The 24,535-nt window shown below is 40.7% G+C and overlaps 1 protein-coding gene across 1 annotated transcript; it reads right to left on the bottom strand.

The window, feature by feature from the left end:
• Positions 1–1,209: 1,209 nt before the first annotated feature.
• LOC139542256 (zinc finger protein 585A-like) lies at positions 1,210–23,632 on the bottom strand. The gene is made up of 4 exons (XM_071347467.1): positions 23,059–23,632; positions 12,419–13,664; positions 8,651–8,919; positions 1,210–6,034 (listed from the first exon to the last, which is right to left on the bottom strand). The coding sequence occupies exons 1-4, from the start codon at positions 23,384–23,386 to the stop codon at positions 5,001–5,003; spliced, it is 2,877 nt and encodes a 958-aa protein (XP_071203568.1). The 5' UTR covers positions 23,387–23,632; the 3' UTR covers positions 1,210–5,000.
• Between the last annotated feature and the right edge of the window lie 903 nt (positions 23,633–24,535).

Raw genomic sequence — 24,535 nt, 5'->3', positions numbered from 1 at the left:
ACTAAACACATGTAGTGTGTAGTGGACTGATTCTGTCCCCCCCCCCCCCCCCAGTACTAAACACATGTAGTGGACTGATTCTGTCCCCCCCCAGTACTAAACACATGTAGTGGACTGATTCTGTCCCCCCCCCCAGTACTAAACACATGTAGTGGACTGATTCTGTCCCCCCCCCCCCCCCCCCAGTACTAAACACATGTAGTGGACTGATTCTGCCCCCCCCCCCCCCAGTACTAAACACATGTAGTGGACTGATTCTGTCCCCCCCCCCCCCCAGTACTAAACACATGTAGTGGACTGATTCTGTCCCCCCCCCCCAGTACTAAACACATGTAGTGGACTGATTCTGTCCCCCCCCCCCCCCCAGTACTAAACACATGTAGTGGACTGATTCTGTCCCCCCCCCCAGTACTAAACACATGTAGTGGACTGATTCTGTCCCCCCCCCCCAGTACTAAACACATGTAGTGGACTGATTCTGTCCCCCCCCCCCAGTACTAAACACATGTATTGGACTGATTATGTTCCCCCCCCCGCAGTACTAAACACATGTAGTGGACTGATTCTGTCCCCCCCCCCCCCAGTACTAAACACATGTATTGGACTGATTATGTTCCCCCCCCCCCCCCCCGCAGTACTAAACACATGTAGTGGACTGATTCTGTCCCCCCCCCAGTACTAAACACATGTAGTGGACTGATTCTGCCCCCCCCCCAGTACTAAACACATGTAGTGGACTGATTCTGCCCCCCCCCCCCCAGTACTAAACACATGTAGTGGACTGATTCTGCCCCCCCCCAGTACTAAACACATGTAGTGGACTGATTCTGTCCCGTCCCCCCCCCCCCCAGTACTAAACACATGTAGTGGACTGATTCTGCCCCCCCCCCCCCAGTACTAAACACATGTAGTGGACTGATTCTGCCCCCCCCCCCCCCCCAGTACTAAACACATGAGGTGGACTGATTCTGTCGTCGTCGTCCCCCCCACCCCCCCAGGACTGATTCTGTCCCCCCCCCCCCCCCAGGACTGATTCTGCCCCCCAGGACTGATTTTGTCTCCCCCCCCCCAGTACTAAACACATGTAGTGGACTGATTCTAGCAGAGTCTGGGGGTTATGCAAAATATTTACACACAGAAAATAATCCCGTAAAGCACTGCGTTATTTTTGAGTTAGCTCAATTTAACGAAAAAGAATGGAAAGGTGTATCTAATTATATTTCACGTGCATTTTATTTATGGCAGATTTTTTGACTTGACACTTGTAACAGATAAAATACTTTCCAAATGAAATGTTTACCTGTTATTTGGGTTTATATCTTGTAAAACAACAGGGGGGATTTAGCAATTTGAATGTCATGCTTATTTTTTTTATTTAAAAGTGGAACATGAATTGAATCGTTCAAGTTACAATTGTGTCCCTGAAGTTGATGGGCGTGTCCCTGAAGTTGATGGGCGTGTCCCTGAAGTTGATGGGCGTGTCCCGATGGGCGTGTCCCGAAGTTGATGGGCGTGTCCCTGGAGTTGATGGGCGTGTCCCTGAAGTTGATGGGCGTGTCCATGAAGTTGGAGAGGTTGAAAATGTCAGTGAACACTTGCCAGTTGGTCAGTGCATGCTTGCAGTACACATCCTGGTAATCCGTCTGGTCCTGCGGCCTTGTGAATGTTGACCTGTTTAAAGGTCTTATCGGCTGCGGCACAGTCTTCCAGAACAACCGGTGCTCTCAGTATTTATGCTGCAGTAGTTTGTGTCGGGGGGCTAGGGTCAGTTGGTTATATCTGGAGTACTTCTCCTGTCTTATCCAGTGTCCTGTGTGAATTTAAGTATGCTCTCTCTAATTCTCTCCTTCTCTCTTTCTTTCTCTCTCTCGGAGGACCTGAGCCCTAGGACCATGCGTCAGGACTACCGGGCATGATGACTCCTTCCTCTCCCCAGTCCACCTGGCCTTGCTGCTGTTCCAGTTTCAACTGTTCTGCCTGCGGCTATGGAACCCTGACCTGTCCACCGGACGTGCTACCTGTCCCAGACCTGCTGTTTTCAACTCTCTAGAGACCGCAGGAGCGGTAGAGATACTCTTAATGATCGGCTATGAAAAGCCAACTGACATTTACTCCTGATTATTATTTGACCATGCTTGTCATTTATGAACATTTTGAACATCTTGGCCATGTTCTGTTATAATCTCCACCCGGCACAGCCAGAAGAGGACTGGCCACCCCTCATAGCCTGGTTCCTCTCTAGGTTTCTTCCTAGGTTTTTGGCCTTTCTAGGGTGCTTCTACACCTGCATTGCTTGCTGTTTGGGGTTTTAGGCTGGGTTTTTGTACAGCACTTCGAGATATTAGCTGATGTACGAAGGGCTATTTAAACTTGATTTGATGCATGTTTCAGTGTTAATTGCCTTGAAGAGAGCATAGAAGTAGTTTAGCTCGTCTGGTAGGCTCGTGTCACTGGGCAGCTCTCGGCTGTGCTTCCCTTTGTAGTCTGTAATAGTTGTCAAGCCCTGCCACATCCGACGAGCGTCAGAGCCGGTGTAGTGCGATTCGATGTTAGTCCTGTATTGATGCTTTGCCTGTTTGATGGTTCGTCGGAGGGCATAGCGGGATTTCTTATAAGCTTCCGGGTTAGAGTCCCGCTCCTTGAAAGCGGCAGCTCTAGCCTTTAGCTCAATGCGGATGTTGCCTGTAATCCATGGCTTCTGGTTGGGGTATGTACGTACAGTCAATGTGGGGACAACGTCATCAATGCACTTATTGATAAAGCTAGTGACTGATGTGGTGTACTCCTCGATGCCATCGGAGGAATCTCAGAACATATTCCAGTTTGTGCTAGCAAACCAGTCCTGTAGCTTAGCATCCGACCACTTTTTTATTAATCTAGTCACTGGTGCTTCCTGCTTTCATTTTTGCTTGTAAGCAGAAATCAGATTTGCCAACTGGAGGGTGAGGGAGAGCTTTGTACGCGTCTCTGTGTGTGGAGTAAAGGTGGTCTAGAATTTTTTCTCCCTCTGGTTGCACATTTAACATGCTGGTAAAAATGAGGTAAAACTGATTTAAGTTTCCCTGCATTAAAGTCCCCCGGCCACTAGGAGCGCTGCTTCTGGATGAGCATGTTCTTGTTTGCTTGTGGCCTTATAGAGCTGGTTGAGTGCGGTATTAGTGGCAGCATCGGTCTGTGGTGGTAAACAGCTACGAATAATATAGATGAGAACTCTCTTGGTAGATAGAGTATCTCATGATAAGCTGTAGACTACCTCAGGCGAGCAAAACCTCGAGACTTCTTTAATATTAGACATCAGCTGATAGAAATGTTGTAAAGCTGATTTATGTTTCCCTTCATTAAAGTCCCCCGGCCACTAGGAGCGCTGCCTCTGGGTGAGCGTTTCTTGTTTGCTTATGGCGGAATACAGCTCATTCAATGCTGTCTTAATGCCTCTAGCTGTTTACATACCACCACAGTCAAAGAATACAGATGAAAATTCTCTCGGTAGATAGTGTGGTCTACAGCTTATCATGAGATACTCTACCTCAGGTGAGCAATAGCTCGAGATATCCAGCTGTTATTTTTGTCCGCCGCACTATCCTGCCGGTACAGCATATAACCAGCTGTATGTTGATAATGTCGTCGTTCAGCCACGACTCTGTGAAGCATAAGATATTACAGTTTTGAATGTCCCGTTGGTAGTTTAACCTTCCGCGTAGGTCGTCTATTTTATTCTCCAAAGATTGCACGTTTGCTAGCAGAATGGAAGGAAGTGGGGGTTTATTCGATCGCCTACGAATTATCAGCCCGGCCTTTTGGCCCCTTTTTCTTCCCCCTCTTCACGCAAATCACGGGGATCTGGGCCTGTTCCCGAGAAAGCAGTATATCGTCGCTAGTCTATTCTGCTAGTCCGTGGTGAGTAATAGCAGTCCTGATGTCAAGAAGTTATTTTATGTCATAAGAGAGCAACATTATGTACAAAATAAGTTTTTTTTAAATAAGTTACAAACACAATCGGTTGGAGGCATGTAAAATATCTGCCGCATTCTCTGTGTTCTACCCAGGTCTGGTTTTGGAGATCATTCTACACTCTGTGTTCTACTACCCAGGTCTGGTTTTGGAGGTCATTCCACACTCTGTGTTCTACTACCCAGGTCTGGTTTTGGAGGTCATTCCACACTCTGTTCTACTACCCAGGTCTGGTTTTGGAGGTCATTCTACACTGTGTTCTACTACCCAGGTCTGGTGTTGGAGGTCATTCTACACTCTGTGTTCTACTACCCAGGTCTGGTGTTGGAGATCATTCTACACTCTGTGTTCTACTACCCAGGTCTGGTTTTGGAGGTCATTCTACACTGTGTTCTACTACCCAGGTATGGTGTTGGAGGTCATTCTACACTCTGTGTTCTACTACCCAGGTCTGGTTTTGGAGATCATTCTACACTCTGTGTTCTACTACCCAGGTCTGGTGTTGGAGATCATTCTACACTCTGTGTTCTACTACCCAGGTCTGGTGTTGGAGATCATTCTACACTCTGTGTTCTACTACCCAGGTCTGGTTTTGGAGATCATTCTACACTCTGTGTTCTACTACCCAGGTCTGGTGTTGGAGATCATTCTACACTCTGTGTTCTACTACCCAGGTCTGGTGTTGGAGATCATTCTACACTCTGTGTTCTACTACCCAGGTCTGGTGTTGGAGATCATTCCACACTCTGTGTTCTACTACCCAGGTCTGGTGTTGGAGATCATTCCACACTCTGTGTTCTACTACTCAGGTCTGGTGTTGGAGGTCGTTCTACACTCTGTGTTCTACTACCCAGGTCTGGTTTTGGAGATCATTCTACACTCTGTGTTCTACTACCCAGGTCTGGTGTTGGAGATCATTCTACACTCTGTGTTCTACTACCCAGGTCTGGTGTTGGAGATCATTCTACACTCTGTGTTCTACTACCCAGGTCTGGTGTTGGAGATCATTCCACACTCTGTGTTCTACTACCCAGGTCTGGTGTTGGAGATCATTCCACACTCTGTGTTCTACTACTCAGGTCTGGTGTTGGAGGTCGTTCTACACTCTGTGGATCTCCTGTATGTATTTTCTGATGTTTAATCAGGTATCTTTTATCAGAGTATCTCTTGTCACACTGATCACAGCTATGAGGTTTCTCTCCTGTGTGTGTTCTCTGGTGTGATATCAAGTTGCCTGATGTAGTAAAACTCTTCCCACATACAGCACAGCTATAAGGTTTCTCTCCTGTGTGGTTTCGCTTGTGACGTGTTAAAGTCCCAATAAAAGGGAAACTCTTGCCACAGTCAGAGCAGTGGTGAGGCCTCTCTTGAGTGTGTGTTAGCTTGTGTATAGTCAGGCTTCCTGACTGCGTGAATTTCTTCCCACACTGATCACAGCTATAAGGCTTCTCTCCGGTGTGAGTTCGCTGGTGTGAAGCCAGAGTGCCGATTTGAGTGAATCCCTTCCCACACTGATCACAGACATATGGCTTGGCTCTTGTGTGTGTTCTCTGGTGTGATTTTAAATGTTCTGACCTAACAAAACTCTTGCCACAGTCAGAGCAGTGGTAAGGTCTTTCTCCAGTGTGGGTTCGCTGGTGTACAGCCAGAGATGCTGACGTAACACAATAATTCCCACATACATCACAGTTATAAGGTTTCTCTCCTGTGCATTCTCTCTGGTGTTGTTGTAGGCTGCTTGATGAAACAAATCTCTTCCCACGGTCAGAGCAGTGGTATGGCTCTCTGGAATGCGTGTGGTGTGTTCTCTGGTGTAAAATCAGTTCACTCGAGGAAGTAAAGGTCATTCCACATACATCACAGCCATAGGTTCCCTCTCCAGTGTGAATTGCTTGGTGATATTGTAATGACTGTGATGTTGAAAAACTCTTCCCACAGTCAGAGCAGCAGTGAGGTTTCTTTCCTGTGGGTCTCCGCAGGTGTTTCTTGAGGAGTTCTGATGTGGAGAGACTCTTCTCTGCCTCGTCAGCATCATGAGGTTGTTGAGGCTCCCCAGAGGATCCACGATAGTCACGTCTCTCTCCTGTGTGAACAACAAAGTCAGACAAATTGCCATGTAAAATGTTATTGCCACAGTAAAATCAACAATTTTGTCTATCTAGCGTCTGTGACAGCCATCACAAAATCCTACAGGGACTAAACAACTAGTCTTGTGAATCAAGTTGACTATTTCGGTTAGAAGCATTCGATTTTTTGCTAAAATAATTATTTTGGATTTGTGTGCCCATGAAAACTGTTTTCACAGAGTAACATAAAGGAAACACTAAACGTGACATAGTCACAGTGCATTCCCCAGATCTTCATACCAAATACTTCAAGATCCAGGAGTCAATATCTAAGCCTAATTTAACTTTTAAAAGCTTCATGATACAATGACAACACTGCCATAAAAGCAATGAAAGTCAAGTAGTGTTTTATGTCACAACATTGTTGTCAAATTCATCAAGACACCAACCATGATAAAGGGTTTAGGTATTAAATTAAAATGTGTGAATTTGATTGAATTGTAGCTGTCTTTGTATCTTAAAGCCTCATGCAGTCTATTCTAATTTGGTTTATAAATAGATTGCCTAAATATATTTGTAATTCTTTTTTACCCCCCCTGATCTTCCTTGGGCCACTGTTGTGAGTTCTGAGTTCCCGAGTTCCGAGTTGTGGGTTCCCGAGTTCCGAGTTGTGGGTTCCCGAGTTCTGAGTTCCCGAGTTCCCGAGTTCTGAGTTCCCGAGTTCCCGAGTTCTGGGTTCCCGAGTTCCCGAGTTCTGAGTTCCCGAGTTCCCGAGTTCCCGAGTTCTGGGTTCTGGGTTCTGGGTTCCCGAGTTCTGAGTTCCCGAGTTCCCGAGTTCCGAGTTCCGAGTTGTGGGTTCCCGAGTTCCGAGTTGTGAATGACCATGTGACTAATACAATTATCACCAACTGTTACTCAAAGAGTTCTGACGAGGTCACTAGGTTTTGGGTTAAGGTTGCTACAATAGCTTTCTCTATGAACTTGAGAGAGTGGTTACATTTCTCCAGCCTCCACAAGCTCAGTTGTTTACCAAAACATGTGACAGGGCGGCCATTTTGTTTCTGTTCTAATCCTCGGTTTCCCCTTTGAAAAAAGCCACATCAATCACTCCGCAGTTCAAACAATAAAGCAGTGCCACTGTAGCAGGGCAATGGATTTACAGACTGTGGTTTTCTACTGATTTGATTTACACAGAGACTGTGGTTTTCTACTGTAAAATGTATACCAAACATAAACCATTGATTTACACTGAAACTCTAATTTAAAAGTTTAACAAACCACACAAGTCTGAACAGTAGATACATAAAAAAAACATTTACTGTAAAAACTACAGATTAACAATTTGTTAACAGAACTACAGTAAAGTCTCCCTCAGTTGAATTCTGTTACCAAACGTCGTATCTGCACAGTTCTTCCTGTAAATGTGTTTTTGTTCAAACTAGTCTTTATAGTCGTTACATTTAGCATGGGATTGCCCGTTCGTAATAACCTGACGGATGTGGCTGGAGAAATGTACCCATACCAATTCATAGACAGAGCTACGGATGACGCAAGGGCCTGACCATCCATGACATCAAACATTATAGTGTTAACCATATTGAGGTGATACAGTCATAGACAGAGCTACGGATGGAAGGGACTGACCATCACATCAAACATTACAGTGTTAACCATGTTGAGGTGATACAGTGTTTGGGATACGACAGTTGAACTAAGGCATGTGTTTTATTCTTCAAGTATCAATAGCTATATAAGTCCAAATGTGGATGTAACAACTGCAGACCGCCCCTTTAAAACCCACACATCAGTTCAACAACTGCAGATCGCCCCTTTAAAACCCCACACATCAGTTCAACAACTGCAGATCGCCCCTTTAAAAACCCACACATCAGTTCCACAACTGCAGATCGCCCCTTTAAAAACCCACACATCAGTTCCACAACTGCAGATCGCCCCTTTAAAAACCCCACACATCAGTTCAACAACTGCAGATCTCCCCTTTAAAAACCCCACACATCAGTTCCACAACTGCAGATCTCCCCTTTAAAAACCCCACACATCAGTTCAACAACTGCAGATCTCCCCTTTAAAAACCCACACATCAGTTCAACAACTGCAGATCTCCCCTTTAAAAACCCCACACATCAGTTCCACAACTGCAGATCTCCCCTTTAAAAACCCCACACATCAGTTCAACAACTGCAGATCTCCCCTTTAAAAACCCACACATCAGTTCAACAACTGCAGAACTCCCCTTTAAAAACCCACACATCAGTTCAACAACTGCAGACCTCCCCTTTAAAAACCCACACATCAGTTCAACAACTGCAGATCGCCCCTTTAAAAACCCCACACATCAGTTCAACAACTGCAGATCGCCCCTTTAAAAACCCACACATCAGTTCAACAACTGCAGAACTCCCCTTTAAAAACCCACACATCAGTTCAACAACTGCAGACCTCCCCTTTAAAAACCCACACATCAGTTCAACAACTGCAGATCGCCCCTTTAAAAACCCACACATCAGTTCAACAACTGCAGATCGCCCCTTTAAAAACCCACACATCAGTTCAACAACTGCAGTTTGTGCCCCTGTTTTTAAGATTAGTATTTACTGGTGTGTTAATCTTACCTCCCGTTTCCTCCTGCTCTGTTTTCGATGTGACAGCTACTTCCCCCTCCTCTGCAAACACTGCTTCCCCCTCTTTCACTCTGAACGCGTCTTCCTCTTCTTTCACTAAAACGTCTTTCTCTTCTTCTTTCACTGTAACAGCCTCACCCTCTACCTCTTGTTTTACTGTGACATCCTCTTCTTCGTCCTCCTCTTTCACGACCACGTTCAGCCACAGACCCTCTTTCTCCGTCCAGCAGACCTCCTCTTCTTCAACAGGAGGCGAGTAGCTTGGTGAACTCATGGTCGGGGATGTTAGCTAGCTAGGCTAATGCTAACTTAACAAGCTAGCTAGCTGACTAACAACAACACCGTAAATATTAAATTAAATCGGATAACTAACTAGACGACAGAAGTGGGTTTAAAACACAGTGGCTATTATACACGAAAGCGTCTAAAGAGCTTTATTGTTTCGGTTAAACCGAGGTGGCCGACTAGCTAGCTAGCTAACTAACTTCTTCTTCTTCTGTAGTATAATACACTTGCCAGTTGGTCAGCGCATCTTGTAAGCAGGAATCAGGAGGATAGAATTATGGTCATATTTGCCAAATGGAGGGTGAGGGAGAGCTTTGTATGCATCTCTGTGTGTGGAGTAAATGTGGTCCAGAGTTTTTTCCCCCTCTGGTTGCACATTTAACATGCTGGTAGAAATGAGGTAAAACTGATTTAAGTTTCCCTGCATTAAAGTCCCCCGGGCCACTAGGAGCGCTGCTTCTGGATGAGCATGTTCTTGTTTGCTTGTGGCCTTATAGAGCTGGTTGAGTGCGGTCTTAGCGCCAGCATCGGTTTGTGGTGGTAAACAGCTACGAAAAATATATGAGAACTCCCTTGGTAGATAGTGTGGTCTACAGCTTATGATGAGGTACTCTACCTCAGGCGAGCAAAACCTCGAGACTTCTTTAATATTAGACATTGCTCACCAGCTGACCCCTTATACTCTGACCCTCTCTCTCATAGAGGTCCTTTAACATACTGTATTAGAGGTCGACCGATTAATCGGAATGGCCGATTAATTAGGGCCGATTTCAAGTTTTCATAACAATCGGAAATCGGTATTTTTTTTTTATTTTTTTACACCTTTATTTAATCTTTATTTAACTAGGCAAGTCAGTTAAGAACACATTCTTATTTTCAATGACGGCCTAGGAACGTTCTGACTCAGATTTTTAACCTTGTCAGCTCGGGGATCCAATCTTGCAACCGTACAGTTAACTATCCAATGCTCTAACACCTGATTACATTGCACTCCACGAGGAGCCTGCCTGTTGGTGAATGCAGTAAGCTAAGGTAAGTTGCTAGCTAGCATTAAACTTATCTTATAAAAAACAATCAATCAATGACTGTCATTGCTCCAATGTGTACTTAACCATAAACATCAATGCCTTTCTTAAAATCAATACACAAGTATATATTTTTAAACCTGCATATTTAGCTAAAAGAAATCCAGGTTAGCAGGCAATATTAACCAGGTGAAATTGTGTCATTTCTCTTGCGTTCATTGCACGCAGAGTCAGGGTATATGCAACAGTTTGGGCCGCCTGGCTCTTTGCGAACTAATTTGCCAGAATTTTACGTAATTATGACAACATTGAAGGTTGTGCAATGTAACAGGAATATTTAGACTCATGGATGCCACCCGTTAGATAAAATACGGAACGGAATAAACGTTTTGTTTTCGAGGTGATAGTTTCCGGATTAGTCAAAGGTATATGGTTTAGAGAGAAATAGTCGACGCGTTATAATTCCTGTAACAACTTGCGGCTGAATTTGAAAGGGGTTCCTTCGTTATTTTACCGTTCATGTCTTCCATGGAGAATGTCTTGATCTACTTCAAATAAGGTCTGTGTTTCGTGCAGGCTTAAACCGCCTCGACGTTTTGATACCCGTGTAAATCTCACTAGGATAAGGTAACGTTTGTCAACATATTTTCATAAATCCACTCTACAATTTTTTTTATCTTTGCTTATATTTAGCCAATATTGATCAGAGTTACCTTGTCCTATGGATATCTACAGTTATAAAAGTGGCACGGTGATGTCAGCCTACACGAAACACAGACCTTATCTTAAGTGAATCTAAAAATATCCTATGGAATAAATGAAGGAACCGCTTTTCAGATTTTGCTAAAAGGTGTCATGGGAATTATGACTCGCAATTCTTACCAAGCCCATTATTAAAATAGGATTTCCTGCATATAGCAATTAAAGTTTTTGTTTTCAACATTCATCACAGGTAACTTAAACTCTATTTTTATTCAAACAGTTGAGAGTATTTTTCTCCTAAGCAGACTCTTCAGTATCATTGTCACTTCAGAGCTGTGTGTGTGTGTATTTATGTATTATATTAAGTTAAAATAAAAGTGTTCATTGTTCATTCAGTATATTTGCAATTGTCATTATTACAAAAATGTGTGTGTGTGTGTATGATATATATTTAAATCTTTTTTTAATTTTAAATAAATCGGCCGATTAATCGGTATCTGCCTTTTTTGTCCTCCAATAATCGGTTTCGGTATCAGCATTGATAAATCATAATCGGTCGACCTCTATACTGTATGCTTTAAAAAATTATTTGTCACAACAATCAATAATTCATTGATCCATGACGGATATATGGTGTTAATTTAAAACAGACAATAAGACAAGAGATCCTAACATGATGAATATATGGTGTTAATTTAAAGCAGACAAAAAGACAAGAGATTCTAACATGATGAATATATGACATTTAGTGGCAGAAAGTATACAACCAAACCACGTCTTTTCAACATCTTGTAGGGATGTTTGGGAGGGGCGTTATTCCGATATAAAAACAAATAAAGATTCAAAAGAAATATAACCATATGACGTGTGTTGTTTAAATATATTTGATGATGTCGTTTACCCCCAACGCCGCATTGGAGGGTTTTAATATAATCCATCATGGATCAAAAGCATTCTGAAAATCAACGAAACATGACAATACTTTGACAATTTTTTTTCTCCTACAGATATGAAATATAATTTGACTTAAGTCTCCACCCCCTTAGTTAATACTTGGCAGCCATTAAAACATAATTTGGAATAAGATTCTACCAACCTTGAACAACTCATATATTGTCACAATTTGCTCAAACTTAAAATAAAATTTGGTTGGGAATCATTGATGGGCAGCAATATGTAAACCTTTTCAGGTAGATATAAGCCAGGACTGAGACTGGACCAGTCAGGAACACACAACACTTCTTGGAAAAGACATGCTGGTGTGTGTTTGGCATTTAACTGTGTGTCATTGTCCACACTGGAAAATAAGGCTCAATCCCAGGGTCCCAGGGTTTCTAGGAGACTGAAATGGGTTTTCTTAGCTTAACTCTGTTTCTGAAGAGGGATGGAAGAGGTGGTTTGTTTTGGAAAAATGGCGTATACTCTCAGCCAATCAGCCACAGGTAATCAGGATGCTCTCATGTCAAAAGTTGTAGGATTTTACAATATTATAAATTATATTATTATTATTATTATTATGAAACAAGTTGAACACAAAAACTACCACATCAACAGTTAGATTACAAATAGTTCATTACTCTGTGTTCTACTACCCAGGTCTGGTGTTGGAGATCATTCTACACTCTGTGTTCTACTACCCAGGTCTGGTGTTGGAGATCATTCCACACTCTGTGTTCTACTACCCAGGTCTGGTGTTGGAGATCATTCCACACTCTGTGTTCTACTACCCAGGTCTGGTGTTGGAGATCATTCTACACTCTGTGGCTCTCCTGCATGTATTTTCTTGTGTTTTGCCAGGGAGTCTGATCGAATAAAGCTCTTCCCACACTGATCACAGCGATAAGGTTTCTCTCCTGTGTGTTTTCTCTGGTGTCTTTTCAGGTCGCTTGAGGAAGTAAAGCTCATTCCACAGTCGGAGCAGTGGTACGGTTTCTCACCCGTGTGGATTCGTTTGTGTGTAGCCAGGGCTGTCCAGGTGGCAAAACTATCCTCACATACGTCACAGCTGTAAGGCTTTTCTCCGGTGTGTGTTCTCTTGTGTACAGTCAGGTTTCCTGGCAAAGCAAAATGTTTCCCACATTGATCGCAGCTATAAGGCTGCTCTCCTGTGTGTGTTCTCTGGTGTACAGTCAGGTGTGCTGACTGAGTGAATCTCTTCCCACATTCATCACAGCAATAAGGCCTCTCTCCTGTGTGTGTTCTCTGGTGAACTATCAGGTTTGTTGCCGCAGCAAAGTTTTTCCCACATTGATCACAGCTATAAGTCCTCTCTGTGTGTAATCGCTGATGTATAGTCAGTTTGTCTAATCCAGTAAAACTCATCCCACAATCTGAGCAGTTGTATAGTTTCTCTCCGGTGTGGATTCTCTGGTGTGATATCAGTCCACTTGATGTAGTAAAACTCATTCCACAGTCTGAGCAGTGGTATGGTTTCACTCCGGTGTAGCTTCTCTGGTGTGTAGTCAGAGCAGCTGTGTGTTCTCTCTGGTGAACTATAAGGTTTCTTGCGGCAGCAAAGCTCTTCCCACACTGATCTCCTGTGTGTGTTCTCTGGTGTGATATCAGTCCACCTGAGGTAGTAAAACTCATTCCACAGTCAGAGCAGTGGTAAGGCTTCTCACCCGTGTGTGTTCTCTGGTGAATTGTCAGGTTGCCTGACTGAGCAAAACTCTTCCCACATCGATCACAGCTGAAAGGCTTTTCTCCTGTGTGTGTTCTCCGATGAGATATCATCTGACTTCGTGTAGTAAAACTCCTTGCACAGTCGGAGCAGCTATACGGTTTCTCTCCTGTATGGATTCTCTGGTGTATTTTAAGATCTGATGACGAGGTGAAACTCTTCCCACAGTCAGAGCAGCGGTTAGATTTCTTCCCTGTGGGTCTCTGCAGGTGTTTCTTGAGGTGTTCTGATCTGGAGAGACTCTTCTCTGCCTCGTCAGCATCATGAGGTTGTTGAGGCTCCCCAAAAGATCCACGATAGTCATGTCTCTCTCCTGTGTGAAAAACAAAGTCAGACAGATGGTTAAAGGCTCACAACAGCAGAAATCCACTGTTTATTTGAGGTAAAAGGTGATGCCCAGAGCATACCCATGAAGTTGTACAATAATGTACGCTAGCGTCCCACCTGGCCAACATCCAGTGAAATTGCAGAGCGTCAAATTCAAAAACATAAATACTCACTGTAAAAATTCATAAAACATACAAGTGTTATACATCGGTTTAAAGATGAACTTCTTGTTAATCCAACCGCGGTTTCAGATTTCAAAAAGGCTTTACGGCGAAAGCATACCATGCGATTATCTGAGAACAGCGCCCAGCAGACAAATCATTACAAACAGTTACCAGCCAAGTAGAGGAGTTACACAAGTCAAAAATAGCAATAAAATTAATAACTTACCTTTGATGATCTTCATATGGTTGCACTCACAAGACTCCCATTTACTCAATAAATGTTTGTTTTGTTCGATAAAGTCGTAGTAGTAGGTTATATCCAAAAACCTCAGTTTTGTTCGCATGTTTTCTTCAGTAATCCACAGGCTCAAACGCAGTCACAACAGGCAGACGAAGAATCCAAATAGTATCCGTAAAGTTCGTAGAAACATTTCAAACGATGTTTATAATCAATCCTCAGGTTGTTTTTAGCCTAAATAATCTATAATATTTCAACCGGACAATAACATCGTCAATATAAAAGGTAAACAAGAAATGCACACTCGGTCGGGCGCATGAAAAATCTCTGGGGCACTTTAGGGTCCACTCATTCAGAGTGGTCTTACACTCATTTTTCAGAATACAAGCCTGAAAGAATTTCTAAAGACTGTTGACATCTAGTGGAAGCCATAGGAACTGCAATTTGAGTCCTAAGTCAATGGATACTGTAATGGCATTCAAAAGAAAACTACAAACATTAAAAAATCCCACTTCCTGGATGGATTTTTCTCAGGTTTTTGCCTGCCAAATCAGTTCTGTTATATTCATAGACATTATTTTAACAGTTTTGGAAACTTTAGAGTGTTTTCTATTCAAATCTACCAATGATATGCATATCATCCTAGCTTCTGGGCCTGAGTAGCAGGCAGTTTACTTTGGGCACGCTTTTCATCCGGAAAAGAAAATACTGCCCCCTAGTTAAATGCTTTTAATTACTTATTTGACAGTTGATTTGATTAGACAGTCAAGTGAGCAACAATAGTGATATTTTGTCTTGTTTTCACATTAGTAGTAACATCTAAGATTGTAGGCTAGAAATAAGTTATTCATGTTGTTGAAACTCTAAGCAGTGTGCCAGACGACTTTTGGTCTCCAATATAGGCCCCTTTCTGTTTGCTAAAATTTCAGCGATGCCCACACAATTTGATTGCAGAAACTCCTCCCTGCTAATAAGGAAACCGCTAGTTATGGATGTACTATGGAACAAAAATGGCCTGGAACAAAAATGGTGAGCGAAGATTTTAGTTTTCCACAATGTATTCTGAATATTACAGCAAAAGATCAGGAGTGCTACTGAAGGAAACTCACATTAAGCTCTGTGTCTATTTACTAATTCACCACCATGGGGGAAAACTCAGGGGAGTTCTCATAGGCTGACAGCAATAATAGCCTCCATTTCCAGGTTGCTTATGAGTGAATTTCACATTACTTTTGGATTATAATTGTAAAGGCTCGTTTGAATCTCCTGCTTAATATAAGGTTTGTGTTGTCGCAAATCAACTGCTTTATACGTAACACTTCAAACAGTCAAATGTGCTTTGGCTAGCTTTGCTACCAGCCTATGTCAATAAGCGTTAGCATTCAAGCTAACAGCTTTGCTACCAGCCTACGTCAATAAGCGTTAGCATTCAAGCTAACAGCTTTGCTACCAGCCTATGTCAATAAGCGTTAGCATTCTAGCTAACAGCTTTGCTACCAGCCTATGTCAATAAGCGTTAGCATTCAAGCTAACAGCTTTGCTACCAGGCTTCAATGGTATTAAATAGTCTCCCCCATTCTGTCCTACAGAGTTCAATGGTATTCAATAGTCTACTCCATTCTGTCCTACAGGGTCCAATGGTATTCAATAGTCTAATCCATCAGCAACTGCTTGTAATCCTGGTCTAGTCTCTATATTAGTGTAAACTGCTTGTAATCCTAGTCTAGATGTTAGTGTAAACTGCTTTTAATCCTAGTCTCTATATTAGTGTAAACTGCTTGTAATCCTAGTCTCTATATTAGTGTAAACTGCTTGTAATCCTAGTCTAGTCTCTATATTAGTGTAAACTGCTTGTAATCCTAGTCTCTATATTAGTGTAAACTGCTTGTAATCCTAGTCTAGGCTCTATAGTAGTGTAAACTGCTTGTAATCCTAGTCTAGTCTCTATATTAGTGTAAACTGCTTGTAATCCTAGTCTCTATATTAGTGTAAACTTCTTGTAATCCTAGTCTAGTCTCTATATTAGTGTAAACTGTTTATAATCCTAGTCTCTATATTAGTGTAAACTGCTTGTAATCCTAGTCTAGTCTCTATATTAGTGTAAACTGCTTGTAATCCTAGTCTAGTCTCTATATTAGTGTAAACTGCTTGTAATCCTAGTCTAGTCTCTATATTAGTGTAAACTGCTTGTAATCCTAGTCTAGTCTCTATATTAGTGTAAAGAGAAACGATATCAATAGAAAAGGGAAAATGTATTCTTGGATATTTTCATTTCCTTCCGTTTGTTGAGGAATTCCTAAGTATCTTCAACATAACTAGAATATTTCTGAGATAGAGGGTTTAAATGTAAGAGTCTATATACTCTCTGCTATTTTATAGGACTCTGAGCCACAATCACATGTCCGCGTGGAACACCGAAAAGGGACTGTCCAAGTTTCCGGGGCTTTGTGGATTTTAGGTAACAAGTAAAACTGTCTGGGTCTAGGGAAATCTAGCCCAGAAAGATGAGCCATTTGTTTGTTCTGTATTATAATCTAGTTCATTAAGTAAACTGTCTGGGTCCTGGGGAATCTGGCCCAGAAAGATGAGCCATTTGTTTGTTCTGTAATATAATTTAGTTCATTAAGTAAACTGTCTGGGTCCTGGGGAATCTGGCCCAGAAAGATGAGCCATTTGTTTGTTCTGTAATATAATTTAGTTCATTAAGTAAACTGTCTGGGTCCTGGGGAATCTGGCCCAGAAAGATGAGCCATTTGTTTGTTCTGTAATATAATTTAGTTCATTAAGTAAACTGTCTGGGTCCTGGGGAATCTGGCCCAGAAAGATGAGCCATTTGTTTGTTCTGTAATATAATTTAGTTCATTAAGTAAACTGTCTGGGTCCTGGGGAATCTGGCCCAGAAAGATGAGCCATTTGTTTGTTCTGTAATATAATTTAGTTCATTAAGTAAACTGTCTGGGTCTGGGGGAATCTGGCCCAGAAAGATGAGCCATTTGTTTGTTCTGTAATATAATTTAGTTCATTCAGTAAACTGTCTGGGTCCTGGGGAATCTGGCCCAGAAAGATGAGCCATTTGTTTGTTCTGTAATATAATTTAGTTCATAAAGTATTACTATTTTCTCTCAGATTAGGTTTTGTGTTTCCAAATGTATTGCGTGAGGCAAATGGGGAATAATGTTTGTCTATTGGTCAATTGTCCTCTAGGAGGTACTGTACTTTATCCCTATTAAAACAATCTGTTATCATTCATCTTTAATTTATTTGAATTTTATTTATTTTAGAATACTAAAACTCATTAGCTTCTAGAACTCTCATCTTCCTAAAACTCACTAGCTTCTAGAACTCTCATCTTCCTAAAACTCACTAGCTTCTAGAACTCTCATCTTCCTAAAACTCACTAGCTTCTAGAACTCTCGTCTTCCTAAAACTCACTAGCTTCTAGAACTCTCATCTTCCTAAAACTCACTAGCTTCTAGAACTCTAGTCCACTTTTGATTTAACTAGGCAAGTCAGTTAAGAACAAATTCTTATTTTCAATGACGGCCTACCGGGGAACGGTGGGTTAACTGCCTTGTTCAGGGGCAGAATGACAGATTTTTAGGGATTCGATCTTGAAACCTTTCTGTTACTAGTCCAATGCTCTAACCACTAGGCTACCTGCCGCCCCAAATGGTTTGATAACAATATTCATAACAATAATCTGATTACTGCAATTGCTGAATTGGAAGAATAGATTTGCCTGTAAGTCTCGGTCTAAATTGGGAAAAATGTCAAATCCTCCTGTATCAGAGTCTGTTTCTGGTTTATGAAACCGATTCAAATTGAGGGTTCCCAAGTTGATGGGTTGTGTAAATGATGTGAAAGGAAAATCAGTCTCATAATTAAAGTGATGTAATAATTCTAGTCTCCTACGGTACCACCTGTAAATCCCTAGTCTCCTACGGTACCACCTGTAAATCCCTAGTCTCCTACGGTACCACCTGTAAATCCCTAGTCTCCTACGGTACCACCTGTAAATCCCTAGTCTCCTACGGTACCACCTGTAAATCCCTAGTCTCCTACGGTACCACCTGTAAATCCCTAGTCTCCTACGGTACCACCTGTAAATCCCTAGTCTCCTACGGTACCACCTGTAAATCCCTAGTCTCCTACGGTACCACCTGTAAATCCCAAGTCTCCTACGGTACCACCTGTAAATCCCTAGTCTCCTACGGTACCACCTGTAAATCCCTAGTCTCCTACGGTACCACCTGTAAATCCCTAGTCTCCTACGGTACCACCTGTAAATCCCTAGTCTCCTACGGTACCACCTGTAAATCCCTACAAAGATCCAACGCGGTCGATCGGTCTGGGGATCTAACGGTTAGACCCCTTTCTGCAACCTCCTTTCTGGGCTTGGTTAAGCCTATAGGAGGAAGGTTTGTGATGCTTGAATGCTGGGGAGCTGCCAAGGAGCAGCTCCTCCCCACCTCCTTTCTGGGCTTGGTTAAGCCTATAGGAGGAAGGTTTGTGATGTTTGAATGCTGGGGAGCTGCCAAGGAGCAGCTCCTCCCCACCTCCTTTCTGGGCTTGGTTAAGCCTATAGGAGGAAGGTTTGTGATGTTTGAATGCTGGGGAGCTGCCAAGGAGCAGCTCCTCCCCACCTCCTTTCTGGGCTTGGTTAAGCCTATAGGAGGAAGGTTTGTGATGTTTGAATGCCGGGGAGCTGCCAAGGAGCAGCTCCTCCCCACCTCCTTTCTGGGTTAAGCCTATAGGAGAAAGGTTTGTGATGTTTGAATGCCGGGGAGCTGCCAAGGAGCAGCTCCTCCCCACCTCCTTTCTGGGCTTGGTTAAGCCTATAGGAGGAAGGTTTGTGATGTTTGAATGCTGGGGAGCTGCCAAGGAGCAGCTCCTCCCCACCTCCTTTCTGGGCTTGGTTAAGCCTATAGGAGGAAGGTTTGTGATATTTGAATGCTGGGGAGCAGCTCCTCCCCACCTCCTTTCTGGGCTTGGTTAAGCCTATAGGAGGAAGGTTTGTGATGTTTGAATGCTGGGGAGCAGCTCCTCCCCACCTACATGTTTAATTGGTCCAACCAGAACTCCCAAAAATTGCAACCGCTGCCCCCCCCCCCCACCCGTGTCCAATAGAAAGGGGATCCTTTGGTTCAACCTGGAATCAGAGCTTGTTAAGGTCAAGTAAGAATTGAAATGTCTCTTCTATGGTATTGTTTAGTTGTAGTAATACTATGGTATTGTTTAGTTGTAGTAATACTATGGTATTGTTTAGTTGTAGTAATACTATGGTATTGTTTAGTTGTTGTAATACTATGGTATTGTTTAGTTGTTGTAATACTATGGTATTGTTTAGTTGTAGTAATACTATGGTATTGTTTAGTTGTTGTAATACTATGGTATTGTTTAGTTGTAGTAATACTATGGTATTGTTTAGTTGTAGTAATACTATGGTATTGTTTAGTTGTAGTAATACTATGGTATTGTTTAGTTGTAGTAATACTATGGTATTGTTTAGATGTTGTAATACTATGGTATTGTTTAGTTGTAGTAATACTATGGTATTGTTTAGTTGTTGTAATACTATGGTATTGTTTAGTTGTTGTAATACTATGGTATTGTTTAGTTGTTGTAATACTATGGTATTGTTTAGTTGTTGTAATACTATGGTATTGTTTAGTTGTTGTAATACTATGGTATTGTTTAGTTGTAGTAATACTATGGTATTGTTTAGTTGTTGTAATACTATGGTATTGTTTAGTTGTTGTAATACTATGGTATTGTTTAGTTATTGTTTAGTTGTAGTAATACTATGGTATTGTTTAGTTGTTGTAATACTATGGTATTGTTTAGTTGTTGTAATACTATGGTATTGTTTAGTTGTTGTAATACTATGGTATTGTTTAGTTGTTGTAATACTATGGTATTGTTTAGTTGTTGTAATACTATGGTATTGTTTAGTTGTTGTAATACTATGGTATTGTTTAGTTGTTGTAATACTATGGTATTGTTTAGTTGTTGTAATACTATGGTATTGTTTAGTTGTAGTAATACTATGGTATTGTTTAGTTGTTGTAATACTATGGTATTGTTTAGTTGTTGTAATACTATGGTATTGTTTAGTTGTTGTAATACTATGGTATTGTTTAGTTGTTGTAATACTATGGTATTGTTTAGTTGTAGTAATACTATGGTATTGTTTAGTTGTTGTAATACTATGGTATTGTTTAGTTGTTGTAATACTATGGTATTGTTTAGTTGTAGTAATACTATGGTATTGTTTAGTTATTGTTTAGTTGTTGTAATACTATGGTATTGTTTAGTTATTGTTTAGTTGTTGTAATACTATGGTATTGTTTAGTTATTGTTTAGTTGTTGTAATACTATGGTATTGTTTAGTTATTGTTTAGTTGTTGTAATACTATGGTATTGTTTAGTTATTGTTTAGTTGTTGTAATACTATGGTATTGTTTAGTTATTGTTTAGTTGTTGTAATACTATGGTATTGTTTAGTTATTGTTTAGTTGTTGTAATACTATGGTATTGTTTAGTTATTGTTTAGTTGTTGTAATACTATGGTATTGTTTAGTTGTTGTAATACTATGGTATTGTTTAGTTGTTGTAATACTATGGTATTGTTTAGTTGTAGTAATACTATGGTATTGTTTAGTTGTTGTAATACTATGGTATTGTTTAGTTGTTGTAATACTATGGTATTGTTTAGTTGTTGTAATACTATGGTATTGTTTAGTTGTTGTAATACTATGGTATTGTTTAGTTGTAGTAATACTATGGTATTGTTTAGTTGTTGTAATACTATGGTATTGTTTAGTTGTTGTAATACTATGGTATTGTTTAGTTGTTGTAATACTATGGTATTGTTTAGTTGTTGTAATACTATGGTATTGTTTAGTTGTTGTAAATACAGTCTGGTGATCCTTTGTTAATATCAGAGTAGTACAGTAATACTATGGTATTGTTTAGTTGTTGTAATACTATGGTATTGTTTAGTTGTTGTAAATACAGCCTGGTGATCCTTTGTTAATATCAGAGAGGGTGATGAGTAATACTATGGTATTGTTTAGTTGTTGTAATAGAGCCTGGTGATCCTTTGTTAATATCAGAGAGGGTGATGAGTAATACTATGGTATTGTTTAGTTGTTGTAATACTATGGTATTGTTTAGTTGTTGTAAATAGAGCCTGGTGATCCTTTGTTAATATCAGAGTAGTACAGTAATACTATGGTATTGTTTAGTTGTTGTAATACTATGGTATTGTTTAGTTGTTGTAATACAGTCTGGTAATCCTTTGTTAATATCAGAGTAGTACAGTAATACTATGGTATTGTTTAGTTGTAGTAATACTATGGTATTGTTTAGTTGTTGTAATACTATGGTATTGTTTAGTTGTAGTAATACTATGGTATTGTTTAGTTGTTGTAAATACAGTCTGGTGATCCTTTGTTAATATCAGAGTAGTACAGTAATACTATGGTATTGTTTAGTTGTTGTAAATACAGTCTGGTGATCCTTTGTTAATATCAGAGTAGTACAGTAATACTATGGTATTGTTTAGTTGTTGTAATACTATGGTATTGTTTAGTTGTTGTAATACTATGGTATTGTTTAGTTGTAGTAATACTATGGTATTGTTTAGTTGTTGTAATACTATGGTATTGTTTAGTTGTAGTAATACTATGGTATTGTTTAGTTGTTGTAAATACAGTCTGGTGATCCTTTGTTAATATCAGAGTAGTACAGTAATACTATGGTATTGTTTAGTTGTTGTAATACAGTCTGGTGATCCTTTGTTAATATCAGAGTAGTACAGTAATACTATGGTATTGTTTAGTTGTAGTAATACTATGGTATTGTTTAGTTGTTGTAATACTATGGTATTGTTTAGTTGTTGTAATACTATGGTATTGTTTAGTTGTAGTAATACTATGGTATTGTTTAGTTGTTGTAATACTATGGTATTGTTTAGTTGTAGTAATACTATGGTATTGTTTAGTTGTTGTAATACTATGGTATTGTTTAGTTGTTGTAATACTATGGTATTGTTTAGTTGTTGTAATACTATGGTATTGTTTAGTTGTTGTAATACTATGGTATTGTTTAGATGTTGTAATACTATGGTATTGTTTAGTTGTTGTAATACTATGGTATTGTTTAGTTGTTGTAATACTATGGTATTGTTTAGTTGTTGTAATACTATGGTATTGTTTAGTTGTTGTAATACTATGGTATTGTTTAGTTGTTGTAATACAGTCTGGTGATCCTTTGTTAATATCAGAGTAGTACAGTAATACTATGGTATTGTTTAGTTGTTGTAATACAGTCTGGTGATCCTTTGTTAATATCAGATTAGTTGATGAGTGATACAAACACCTCTGCATTTGGGACAACAACTTCAAAATGTTTTCAACAGTTGCTGCAGTTGCTTCCATCGATGTGGATGACGTTTGTTCAATTCAGACATTTGTTAAGTCCTAAGGCTAATGTCACTTTCTCCGGTCATAGGATTTGGTTGGAGTTTCATATAACTCCCCTCCCCCCTGAGATTATAAAAACTGGCTCCTGAAAAAACGATCTACCTGCATCCTAGAATCTGAGAAATATGGAATACATTGGAATCTCCCACTATAACAAATAGGCTTTTCTATTCTTAATTCCCACTCTTTCTCATTGTGTGTGTGTGTGTGTGTGTGTGTGTGTGTGTGTGTGTGTGTGTGTGTGTGTGTGTCTTTGTGGTGTGTAAATGATTTTATAACTGCCGGGTGAAAAATGACCCTAAGACAATCTTTGTATCCTGGTGGTGTACAGCTTTCATGGAAATATGAACAAAGGCGACGTTTCACTGTTTCTAATGTTGGGGTCATTCTAGGAAAAGTAATCAAATCATTTAGGGGGTTTTCTCTGTTGTTAAACATAGTGGAGGATAATTTTTTCCCTTAAGACAACACAAGGGGTAAGACAGTACTTACCGGTGTTAATCAGATTTCCTGTCTCCTCTTCCAATGTGACAGTAATCTCTCCTTCCTCCTTCACTCCAAAAACCACATCATCCCCCTCTTCTTTTACTGTAACAACCTCCTCTTCCTCTTTCACTCTGAACGCGTCTTCCTCTTCTTTCACTGAAACGTCTTTCTCTTCTTCTTTCACTGTAACAGCCTCACTCTCAATTTCTTGTTTTACTGTGACATCCTCTTCTTCCTTCTCCTCTTTCACGACAACGTTCAGCCACAGACCTTCTTTCTCCGTCCAGCAGACCTCCTCTTCTTCAACAGGAGACGAGTGGCTTGGTGAACTCATGGTCGGAGATGTTAGCTAACAGCTAGCTAGCGAGGCTAATGCTAACTTAACAAGCCAGCTAGCTGAACGTAAATAGGAAATTAAATGGGATAATTAGCTAAACGACATAAATGTGTTCAAAACACAGTGGCTCATATATCAGAAAGGGTCTAAAGAGCTTGAACGTTTCCGCTATGTTGGCTAGCAAGCTACCGAGATGGCTGACAAGCTGTTGTTGGTTTTCTTCTTTGAGTTTTTATCGGCGGATCGCAACTGACCGAGAGGTGTAAACACCGCCCCCTACTGTACTGGAGTGTGAGGCCGGGCATTAATACCGCTATATTCTTCTCTTATCTAACGCTGCATTGACCTATCAATACCACTATATTCTTCTCTTATCTAAACCTGCATTTCTAACTAAATAACTAATAACTAAATAAAATAATTCCCTACAAACTAAACTACTCCCATCACCATCACCACCACCCAATCCCATTCCCAGTCCAAACGTCTCTGACCCTGTCGTACAACCTCTCCCTGTCTACATCATTACATTTCCCAAAACCATTTCCTCTTCCATACAGCCATTACACATTTCAATGCCCCTGTTTGACCTATCAATTCCAAAGAGGAATTCAGTTCCGCCCTCATCTCATCCTAGACCACATAACTCCCTCCCTTCTGTTACCATGACACTATCGCCCATACAGATTTCCTTGTATTGCCGGGGGGGACCAGTACGAAAATGAATGCACTCACTACTGTTAGTCGCTCTGTCTGATAAATGACTCATATGTAAAATGTAAAATAAAATGTTTTGCTCTGACTAATTTCATCCCATTATCTCTGCCAACAATCTAACCCATTTTACAGAATCAAGGTTTTAATTTCCCCTCTAAACAACTCCACCTGTATATCCACAATGTTATTTTCCACTGCTCTTGTTGCTAATTATATCTATGATATAATGTCCATTAACTCCTGTATGGAGCCCGGAAATCCAACAAAACAGAACATCAATACCATCTCTCTGTAAGCCAATCAACAGCATCATTATTTCTACCCATAAATCCTCACGTTCCGACTCTCCAGATCTTAAACTACACTAAACTGATGCAGTCCCAACATATTACTAGTCTTCCTGGTTGCACCTCCTCTATCCACTACTAA

Source organism: Salvelinus alpinus, chromosome 2, assembly GCF_045679555.1.
Source record: "Salvelinus alpinus chromosome 2, SLU_Salpinus.1, whole genome shotgun sequence".
Lineage (NCBI taxonomy): Eukaryota > Metazoa > Chordata > Actinopteri > Salmoniformes > Salmonidae > Salvelinus > Salvelinus alpinus.
Note: the sequence above shows the minus strand (reverse complement) of the source record. Positions and strands in the feature narration are given on the sequence as shown.